The 12024-nt window shown below is 44.4% G+C and overlaps 1 protein-coding gene across 5 annotated transcripts in view; it reads left to right on the forward strand.

Annotated features, from left to right (window-relative positions):
• Window positions 1–6261: 6261 nt before the first annotated feature.
• The window catches only part of LOC136691632 (BAR/IMD domain-containing adapter protein 2-like), a 75727-nt gene continuing 69964 nt past the window's right edge, over window positions 6262–12024 (forward strand). For all 5 annotated transcript variants that reach the window (XM_066664270.1, XM_066664275.1, XM_066664273.1 and 2 more), the window contains exon 1: window positions 6262–6398. In XM_066664270.1, coding sequence (XP_066520367.1) covers window positions 6327–6398 — 72 coding nt within the window. In that variant the 5' untranslated portion in view covers window positions 6262–6326. The remainder of the gene's footprint in view (window positions 6399–12024) is intronic.

The raw sequence follows: 12024 nt of genomic DNA on the forward strand, positions 1-12024 counted from the left end.
TTGAATTCTGCGCTGTGGGAGTGGGGATAATATTTTATTTCATTTTTATTGACTTCCCACCGTGTTATTTTCAACTCCCCATTGTTCAGTGGGTTATTTTTGGCTGACTTTTAAAGCACCCTCTTTTTGAATAGGTCTGGATATGAATTAGCAAACCTACTCAGCTAGTGGTCCATTGCCAGTGAGGAGGCAGGTAAGTGGTACGTGGCGTGTGTGTAAGAGTGGGTGGCCCTGAATGGCTCTTCTGTGCCTTAATATGAATCAGAATTTCACACTGTTACTTTTGCAGACAATGGGCCAAAAGAACGAAGAGCAGAGTTGTGCTTTGGAGACAGAATAGTGGGAGGACTGACCTTAAGATAGGAGAGGCAAGCATTTATTTAACGGTGACTGTCCTTAAAACTTCACGCAATGTTTTTATACAAATGGAAGATGAGGTAAAAATTGTAACCCAGAGCTCACATTTCTGTTCCTGACAGGTGGGAGCTTTCTGAAAAGCAAATTACTGTCAGGAGACTAACTTGAGAATGCAATTTTACCTCTGTTCAATCAGGTTCCCAGGTTTTGTACTTGAGGGCAGTGAGTAATCCCCCACAAATCATTTCTGGGAGATTAAGTGAACTGGGTTAACCTTACACTAGAGGTGGGTGATATGACAATGTGATATTGCTGTTATTCAGAATAGAGCCATGTTAAGCTTTAATAAGCACATGGCACAGATAATAAGGCTTTTCCTGGTCTTTGGGACAGATTAAATCTAATGTCATATTATGGCAATATTAGTATCGCGATGTCCTTTCTTGTGCACTTTAACAACATGATTTACTATTTATTTAATATTAATATTTTATGAGAAATCATGTCATTTGTGTAAGAACTTGATCAATTTGAACACACTGCAGTAGAAAATCTGAGCTCGGGTTCTGGGCCCAGATGTGAAAGTTGTTATAATTTGGGCGGCAAAATCTGCCCTAACCTGTGACAATCACATGAAAAGAGTTTCTCCAGAATATTCTCTCTTCTCTTAGGGCTCTTCAGGCTTCTATATCATTTGTTCACCTTTCCATGTTTATCTCCATCCATTCTGTTGCTGGCCGTCGCCTTGTTTCTTTGTTTCTCACAAACATTGCGCCAAGATTTATTGTCTTTTCCAGTGAATCTGTTTGTCCTGAAACGTGTCCAAAACATGAGAGCCTCAGTTTTAGTTTTCTGGGCTTCGGTTGTGAGGTGAGGCTTGATTTCATCACGAATCCGTTTGTGTGTTTTCTGTGCTGTCAAAGATACTCTCTCAATTCTCTGCCAACACCAGAGGCATCCTTATTCTCCGGTCCAGCTTTTAACGTCCAGTTTTCGCATTAGGCTTAATCTCACTCAAACTCCGTAAACTCCACATCAGGTTCAAAAGAAGACACACCATAACGGGTTGGTTTCACAGAATACGTTATGTCTTTGCTGAAGGGATCCTGAGATTTATAGCTCAATAATAGGCCTAGAGCTGATTTCGTTGACTGGGATTGAAACTAATAACGGGCTGTTCCCTTTTAAATGGAAAATCTCCATTCAGAACTGCACAAAGTCCAGGACTAGATCCCAGTCCAGGAACTCAGGTCTTAGAATTTGATTTAACAGTTAGATTGTCACTCCTTTTGTTTTTAAAAGTTCTTTCTGTTGTGCCATCACAGCCATGTGGGGTCCATATGGGCAGCCCAGCTGGGTGACAGCAAGTTTTGTCCACAGTTTAATAGTTGGCCTCATAATTGGATGCCCTCCAGGGTCAGGGTCGGGACCTGGGGTAATTTAATATGAGGCCAATATGGGCAGCCCACTGTGGGCCCAGTATATAGACAATTACCAAACCACACACATTTATCTGATATAGGCAGCCCACCTGGGCCCCACTAATAGCCAATGTACCAACACATCCTGAGCCCCTTTAATGTGTGCTGCCTGGGACAGAAGACCTGCAGTTGGATCTTGGAAGAACGTGTTGAACCCTTTAGAAAAATATGTTATAAAATAAGAGTGGAGTGAAGTGGAGTTACTTTATTAAGTCCCTTAGGAAAAATGGCTTCTCTGCACTAAGCCCATCCATGACAGTGAACACACACACACACACACAAGTGAGCATTTCCACATACGCAACCTGTGCATCTGGCTATCAACCACCTCAGTGTCCAGGGAGCAGGTTAGATGCCTTACTCAAAGGAACAGCAGTGTCTCCTCCCTCAACATCCACAGCTTGAACAATCCAACTAAACCCCATGTGCTTCCTGCAGTTAAATGCAGACACAGTTTTGTTGTGTGTTATGCAACAGCATGTTAAGAACTCTCCTGACCCATTTTCCCTGCTGTTTCTTAAAAGATAAGACCGTGAATGGGAGCCTCATCCTAGATCTGTTTAAGCTTACTGTGGTAGAACCAGATGTCCTCTTCTGGGCTTTTTAGTTGGAGTGGTGGGAGGGTCTTATCAATAGGTGTTTCACATTGCACGTTGTTTAAGATCTAATCTGACTGAACTGCTCTGTAAAGACGCTAAGCATTCATCAGGTCTCAGCATTGATCCCTCTCCGCTTTGCTGCTTAGTTATTTACCTTCAGCCTGTTGTGTGTCCGGGGCAGACAGATAAGACGTCCGCAGTGAAGGGGAATCAATGCGTGTGTTTTTAAGCCTGGAGAGGCTAACGCAGACACGCTCAGCTCCAGACTCGTGCACGTGCAAGGGCTCGTGTGCGCGGAAGAACCCACTTCACAAGAGCGAGCACGAGGAGCAGCAGGTCTTTACAGTGGACCTTTAGGAGTAAAATAGCGCTGCTGTAAAGGTTGATTTTGTGTGTGTGTCGAATGGGTCGTGATGCACGCCCGCTTGGATTCCCGCCTACGTCACGCACAGTTCCTCCGCTCCTCCGCTTCTGTGCACTTAAATGTCCCAAAGTTTGTGGACATCCAGTATTTCTTCTCGGAACTGAGCTGTTAACAGGGCTTTAGTTGAGTGCAGTAACCAGCCACGAGCCCTGGGAAGGCTTTACACCGGATGTTGGAACACTGCACTGAGGAGTTTGACAGACACATTACAGACAGAAATAATGATCAATAAAAAGAAGAACATGAAAAATCATGATGCTTTTAAAATATATTTAAAAGTGCCCTGGAAGGCAAAGAAAACAAACAAAACAATGGTTTTCTGTTCACGTACATATTTTGCACTGACACTCTCTCTTTCTTTCTCGCTCTCTCACACACACACACACACACACATGTGGACTGACTCACTCACTCACCACACACACACACACACACACACACCTGTGGACAGACTCTCACACACACACACACCTGTGGACTGACTCACTCACTCACTCACCCAGTCACTCACCACACACACACACACACACACCTGTGGACAGACTCACTCACTCACCCCACACACACACACCTGTGGACAGACTCACCCCCCCCCCCCCCCACACACACACACACACACCTGTGGACAGTATCACACACTCACCCAGTCACTCACACCACACACACACCCGTGGACAGACTCACACACACACCCGTGGACAGACTCACACACACACACACACCTGTGGACAGACTCACACACTCACCCCAAACAAACACCTTTGTGGACAGACTCACACACTCACCCCACACACACACACACCCGTGGACAGACTCACACACTCACCCCACACACACACACACCTGTGGAAAGACTCACACACTCACCCCAAACAAACACCTTTGTGGACAGACTCACACACTCACCCCACCCACACACACCTGTGGACAGACTCACACACTCACCCCACACACAGACACCTGTGGACAGACTCACACACTCACCCCACACACAGACACCTGTGGACAGACTCACACACTCACCCCACACACAGACACCTGTGGACAGACTCACACACTCACCCCACACACAGACACCTGTGGACAGACTCACACACTCACCCCACACACAGACACCTGTGGACAGACTCACATACCCAGCCATACACATACACCACTGGACACTCCACTGTAAGTGTGCCCGGATGCCGCTTAATTTCCTTCATTTTCTTTTATAAAATGTGTGTTTATCTTGTAAAACCTATAACATTAAATTCACCTCAGCTCCTCTGACCACAGAAGCACCTTAGCTCAAAATTTACAGGCTGTAATCCATCTGTTGCTCGGCCTACCGTCTTCAACACCTTTCGCCCTCTTTCATAATGAAACAGAACCACTGTCCGCTCACTGTCCACTTTGTGAGACACACTTACTGCGCTGCTCCACCTTGTTGATGTAAAATCAGAGAGAGTAGCTCATCTGCTGCTGCATGGTTTGTGTTGATCCTTTATCAGCCGCCATAATTCTCAGTTCAGCAGTGACGAGGAAGGGTTTAAAAATTCCAGCAGCACTGCTGTGGCTGATCCACTCGTACCAGCACAACACACACTAACACACCACTGCTGAGGATGGTCCTGTTTTGGTGAAAATGGGCAAAAAAAGAATGCAGAGAAACAGATGGAGTGTGCTAATGTATGTGAGAGGAGTTTATAAAGTAGTGTGACCAGACGTCCTCTTTGACCCGGGCATGTCCTCTTTTTTAGACTTAAAAAAATGTCCGGGCGGAATTTCACAAACGTCCGGGATGTTGTTTTTCTAGCACTTACAGAGAACTTCGAGAAGTTTAGTTTACAAACTAGTCCCGCCCTCCCCTACTCCGATTGGTTCGCTTGAGTGAGAAGGGGGCGTGGTGAAGTAGCCTAAAATCTTCTGATTGGACGGTCTGACTGTAGAGCGCTACCGTTATTGGTCGATAACCTTCTCTGTAAACATTTAATTGGTCAGTCTGCACGTCAGTAGTCCTAGTTTACGTCAGGCAAACTCATGTACTCACCCTCATCTCGAGCAGCTGTGCCGAAACGTAAATGTAAGTTCTCGGATGAATTAAAAAAGAAATTCCCATGTTTTCCTGTGTGTAACAAATAAAGGTGTAAAAGACGTAAAACACTTAGGTTTAGCATACAACAGTAGCAAGGGGCGAGAGCTCATCAACCACCCCCCCCTCCTCCTCTTTTTCACCCTCTCATATCTGGTCACCCTATAGAAATGGACAGTGACTCTATAAAAATGTATTATTCTTATGTTACGACTAATTGGTTTATACCTCACCCTAATATTAAAAAAAGACTGTAATGAACACGTCCTGTGGAAAACTATAACATCACTGCTACAATAATGAAGTAATGGACTGAAGATGTGACATCACCCCAGGGACGGTTCACCTGTTTCCAGGCGCCGCAGGACGTTCTCACAGAGAGACTGCAGCTGTGGCTTGAATCTTCTCAGTTGCTCAGTCTTTTGTTTACATCTTAATGACTTGTTCCATCTTCCTTCTGATGATCTTCATCTTTCTCACTGCTGGTTCTCTTCCTCTTTTTTACTTTCAACTGTTCCAAGCTTGGGAGTGTATGGCTCTGCAGGGTGTGTTACTGTCACACAGCTCCAGGGGCCTGACGTCCAGGATTTCACTCTCACTTCTGGTCACTTTCTGTGAGGGGCTCAGTGTGTTTAACAGTCTATAAGTTACAACAGGTGAAGAGGAAGCCATGTGAAATTGTCCACAGGTGTGTGTGCGTGTCATGAGTGACAGGGTGACTGTGTGAGTCTGTCCACAGGTGAGTGTGTGGATGTGTCCACAGGTGTGAGTGTGGCGAGTCTGTCCACAGGTGTGTGCATGTGGTGAGTAACTGGGTGAGTGTGAATGACTGGGTGAGTGTGTGAAGACGGTAGGCCGAGCAACAGATGGATTACAGCCTGTAATTGTTGAGCTAAGGTGCTTCTGTGGTCAGAGGAGCTGAGGTGAATTTAATGTTATAGTTTTTACAAGATAAACGCACATTTTATTAAAGAAAATGAAGGAAATTAAGGCACATCCGGGCACACTTACAGTGGACAGCACTCTTCCTGTGACTCTGACTGTGCACAGCTCTGAGGCTCAGCTCCGAGTACCGCATGAATGATTCCATAAGCCACACCCCCGGTAGTGGGCGGAGCTCCGCGCGAGAGGAGAGGAGAGGGGAGGAGGAGAGAGAGAAACAGCGAGGAGGCAGTGCGTGGGTCCTCGTGTGTGAGAGTGAGTGAGAGATTCCGCTATAAAAGGCTCACCGCTGCTTCTCTCCCTCTCACTTCGCGCCGCGTCACACCAGCCGCAGCTCCCTCTCTCTCTCTCCCTCCCTCCCTCCCTCTCTCTGATTCACCCATTCTCCACGACTCCGTCTCTGTCCCAGCGTTCGCCGTGTAGTCCCTCTGTCTCGGAAACTCCTGTCCATGGTTCTGACCGAAGCCACCAACATGTCTCGAGCCGACGAGGTGCACCGTATAACGGAGAACGTCTACAAGGTGAGTGCCGTACAGCCCCTCATTCAGTGTCCTGTTCTGGGGCACAGCCACATTGCGCTGCAGTGTAATACTCCAGGACGATTTAAGGTGGACCTGAGCTGTATAGGAGCAGCATATACAACTTGAAGCGAAGTTACCACTGATGGGGTGGTGTCAAACTGGGGCTGTGTATGACGTCAAAAATAGGTTCTAAACTTCTGAGAACCAAAAAAAATACAGAATCCATAAACAATGATTTACATTTTGTAACTGACATTGAGAGTTTATAAAAACAGGGTTGTAACGACAATAATTCTGTATATAATCCTCTAATTTGAGTTTAATGTCCTTGAAGAATTCGTTTTTGCTTTTATTCCGCCTTTTCTCAGTCTCGCTTTCGCCTCCAGATTTCTCGCTTTTGACTTTTGACGGGGGTCGGGATCTAGACAGTCATTGGGTGCTGATGTTAAGCCCCGCCCACCAGCCCATTCTGCACACCCTAACCCTGATTGGAAAATGACTCTAAGCCTCTATGACGAACTGTGCGTTACTAAAAAACATAATCGTTAAAAAAAAATAGTTGATAACGGCTAATCTGTGTTTATCGGTCGGTCTTTTTCCAGTCAGTGTCAGATTGGCGCGCTCTCACTGACGTAGCGGTAACAATATTAAACTCAAAATAGTCTGTTAAATACAGAAATATTCTTATAATAATAGTAGTAATGAGAGTTTTCTCAATTTTAAAATGACATTTATTGGTTATGGATTCTGTTTTTTTGTTCTCAGAACTTTAGAACTTATTTTGACACCATAGCTGTGTCCCAAACCACATGATACTCAATATTAGTGTGGAGTTTTTAAGGGTTTGGACTTTCCTGAATTGGGAACACCCTTGTCAGCAGTTCATGGCTGTGTCCCAAACCACATGTTATCATTTTTTTAGGGATTGGAAAGTATTATGGCAGAATTAAAGTGTAATATAAACATGCTGTTAATGCCTACGTTCACAACTACATAGTGCATGGGTTTATGTGAAGTTTTAAAGTATGTAGAATGGTAATGGGAGGCAGCCTTTGCCTGTGTAATGTCATCAGTAGTTAGAGATTTATAGCATGAACTTGGTGGGTTCATCTTTTGACCCTCTTCTTTCTCATAAGAGTGCAGTAGCTTCTTAAACTGAATGAAAAACTTATTGGGTTTAATGTGCGGGTAATACTTCAGGAAAACTTTATAGGACAAGCTACAGACTTAGGCATAGAGCCAGATGAAGTGCTGGAATGCAGCTTCACTGGTCGTCATTTGGTGTCTGTGTGTGATTTAAGGCATGTGTTTGGCTGCTGTTGGAACTAAATATGGCTATGATAAATTAGTGTTGTGTGCTGAGGAGAAATCTGTTTGACGCGTACCAAAAAAGCTTCCCTTCACAGGTTTCTAAGACAAACAGGAAAGTCAAGTTCAAATGCAAGGCTTGCTTTACTGTGCTGTGGTTAAATGTATGTTTAGGTAATGAAGCCACTCAGATAAATGAATCCAGAAGTGAGTGGAGAAACCCCCACAAAGTCAGGAATACAAACACACGTATACACAGTCTCGGTGCTCGTTTTGCTATACGTAAGGGCTCAGGTTTGAAAGTGTGGAGATGATGAAGCAGATGGACAGTGTGTGTTTGGATCCCACTGGTGTGAGTGACTAATACACTGCCCCAGAGAGCAGAGAGATCCCTCGCTCTCCCACTCACAGCTGATTTACTCTTTCTTTCGCTCCTCTCATCCCTTTGGCTCCCACACCTGAGAGCAGGTGCGGTGTGGAGCTTTTAAACAAAGCGACTCACCCCGAGCCTCCAGGTCCTGGTGGCTACTGCGGCTGAATGAGGCGTGTTAGTACAATCCTACAGACATCTGTTTAGAGACTTAAGTATCGGGGCTATTAAACCCCACACACAGGCTTATTCTCTGTTAGGGAGAGCTAAGCCACTGATCAGGGGAAGAGATGTTCACCACAGTGGGAGAAACCGAGGGCGGATGTTCCGTTGTTCTTGTTCTTGACTCAGTTCCGTTGCTTGTTTTATCTGAGGGCACTGCTGTTATGCCATTTATAATTATGATCTTGATCTCCTGGGTTGAATTCTTGACTCAAGTCACTGTCTATGAGGAGTGTGCTGTGTTCTCCCTGTGTCTGTGTGGGTTTCCTCTGAGTGCTCCAGTTTCCCCCCACTGTCCAAAAACATGTGTACGTGGGTGGATTGGCTGTGTGTGAGCAACTGGGTGAGTTTGCGGTGTTCGGTGAGATGCTGGTGTGTTGTGCTCTGCCTTGTGCCCAGTGATTCTAAGTGGTTTCTAACCCTAACCCTGATCAAGATGAGGAAAGCGGGTACAGAATCTAAATTAACGATGAATGACTATGAAATGAATTGTCGATGTCCAGTGAAAAACATGTATCTAGTAACTTTACAGGAGAAGGGAAAACCTTCTTAACTTTCAATGGAAGTGAATGTACAAAGATTTAATTCCAAATAACTTTGGAGCGTTTCTATTGGTCCATTCATCATGAACTTTTCACACAGTGTGAAGGACAGCTGCTGTGTTCAAATGATGTAGTAAACTAAAGATCTTCAAAAATGGAGATACGTGTTTTTAATTGGACAGGGATGATTTACCAATCTTTTTATGTTAATGGAAAGGAGAGATGCTTTTATTCATTGATATGTTTATGTATAATTTATTTAACCATTTTGGATCTGCCCATGTCTGCGGGGGTTTCCTCTGGGTTTTCTCCGGGTTCCTCCCACGACCCGAAAAACATGTTGGTGGGTGGATTGGTGACTCAAAAGTGTCCGTAGGTGTGAGTGTGTGTAGCCCTGTGAAGGATTGGCGCCCCCTTCTAGCACAGAGTGATTCCGGGTCGGCTCCAGACCCACCGTGACCATGAACTGGATTAGCGCTTACAGACAATGAGTGAATGAATGAATGAATGAATTTTGGATCTAAAAACAAAAGCTGCTAGAGAAATGAATGCACTCTAAGTTGACTGTGAAATTGAAATGCTCTAATGTACACAAATCTGCTATATACAGTGCATTCCTAATTATACACATATTTGGAATTCTGCTTAAAAAATCTTTCAGGGCATTGCCCCATTGAGAGCATTCATTTTAAAGAATAATCATGGAACCAATGGCTTTAACATATCATTGATCCAAAGAGCACTTTCTGTTTCTTACTCCCACAGTATCCACCAGTTCGCAATATACACCAAAGTGGAATCTTAAATCATACAAGGCTTCCTGCTGGAGTGTGTGCACCTTAGTTTTATGCGGATGAGATGACAGTTATTATTTCTCACCTTGGAGAGATCTTGCCTTGGTCAATTTCAGGTTGAAGATTTCATCACCTTAAAAGTTAAGACTAGCAGAAAAAAAAAAAAACTCCAGCCGGTGGGAACATGCGCGCTCTGCTGAGGAAAGATATTTCATAAGACAGTGACTTTCCATGAGGTTGGTTCAAGCCAAAACAGGCTAGAGAAGCTTTAGTTTCGTAACCAGATGTTCTTGTTTCTTATGGACAGGGCCAATGACCACCTAATCCAGGCATGGGATTATATTTCTGCAAGATTTGATGGGAAGCTTTGGAGAGTTGCTGTACAGTGTGGCAGTCCTCAAGCCAAACACTAGTGAGGAGGAAGAGAGATTTTTTAAACTGAAATAATGTCAGAGATACGTGCTCAAACAAGTGGGCTGTATTTAGGAAGATATCCCATAGTCAGACTACTACAGTTGCTTTATTGACCTGACTTTGGCCTGTAGTGTGGAGCCAGACATTAGACACATTGACATTGTAGCTTCAGTTCAAAACTAAAGAATCCAGCTTGTGGTAAAATCCAGATTTGGTGGATAAGGGACGATGTAAGTTTAAATCAAATAAAAATTATTTATATAGTGCTTTTTACAACTAATGATGTCACAAAGCAGCTTCACAGAATTCCGGAATGGCTCCCTATTCACTATTCTCCACAGTGCACTATTGTAGGGAACTGAATGCAGGAAGGTAGTGAACGATTTTGGACTCTAACCCATGAAGGTTTTTACCAAAAAACACAGTGCATTATGGGTATGCATTATCTGCTATCCACTAATGTCGGTTGGCGTACATGGTTTGTACACTAACTTTCACAGTGCATTGTGGGATTGTTTTATTGCACTGAAAATTGTGCACTAGGTGTTCAGACACATACAAAATAGCGGAATCCAAAAATAGTGCACTGTATAGTGAACGGGCAACAGTTTTGAACGCACCGAAAGTTATAAAGGGGACGTATTGTACCTTTTTAAGCAGTTGCTAATATCTACAGCACTGTGAAAGCTGGTATCTATTGCCCTTTGAAGGCCTCCAGTTTGAAAGAAAAACGAACCCATTAAAGCTAACATCTTCATTCCACTACAGACAGTGTTGGTTGGTTAGTTATATAATAGTCATATAGTTGATAAGTAGTGTTTGACCTGACAGCGTTTGCAGACTGACAATGCAACAGTTTGGTCTCAAATCTAACTTATATTAAAGGGGACATATGGAAAACTCACTTTTTGCGTGCTTTTGTATTTCCACTTGGGTCTTTACTGCTACTATAAACATTGCAAGCACTTACATATATATATATATATATATATCCATTGGTTTTGAGTTAGTTGAAAGATTCTGGCATCAAGAATCATATGCTTGTACAAGCCGTTTGGATGGCTCCCTTCTTGTGATGTCACAGTAAAGAAATTTGTATAGAACCACCCTGGCACCACCCCTCACCTGTGTAAACATGGGATGGGTGGGGCGTGGCCAGCCACAACTTATTTGCATAACAGAGACTGATATCTGAGAGCTGATATCTATTAATGTGAGAGTGATTTTGTGCAGATAGCTTCGTGAACATGTTTTGTATAGCTCATCTGACATATTCTAACTTGTTTAAGGATTTAAGGGTCTTCTTTGTGTATTGATCAGTGGCAGTTGGGGAATGGTCAGTGGTTCGGTGGCTTGCAGGGGATCATTATTTCCGTAGCCTGGGGAGATTTGTTGAGGAAGAGGGAATAGAGGCTGAGTTAATGAGCACATCCTGAAGGAGCTGCTGCACTGAAAAACGCCGGGGGAGGGTTTGCTCTTTCTGTGTGTGTGTGTGTGATACTGTGTGTGTGTGTGATACTGTGTGTGTGTGTGATACTGTGTGTGTGTGATACTGTGTGTGTGTGTGTTGGGGTAGGTATTGTGGGGACAGTTTTTCTCGCTGCACTGTCTGTCTGTCTGAGCCCCCGCGCTGAGAAGGCGGAATAATTGCAGGATCTGTGTGAGTTGAGAAGCGGAGGCTATGACCCCCGGCAGGGGCGGAGCGTTCTCTAACAGACAGAGAGATGAAGCCCCCGCGGGCGCAGTGGGGAGGTAAACGACACCAGCTGACCTGAGAACACACACAGAAGGCTGCGTCTACTCACCTCACATGTCTGCCAGTCTCAGTGAGCTGGCACAGGGGCTCCGTCTGTCTGTCTCTCTCTCTCTCTCTCTCTCTGTATCTCTCTCTCTGTGTCTCTCTCTCTCTCGGAATGGCTTGGGTGCATGTTCCCTTGTTTTTCACGATCTGTTTTTGTGGAGACTGGGTTTTACTT

Source organism: Hoplias malabaricus, chromosome 3, assembly GCF_029633855.1.
Source record: "Hoplias malabaricus isolate fHopMal1 chromosome 3, fHopMal1.hap1, whole genome shotgun sequence".
Taxonomy (NCBI): domain Eukaryota; kingdom Metazoa; phylum Chordata; class Actinopteri; order Characiformes; family Erythrinidae; genus Hoplias; species Hoplias malabaricus.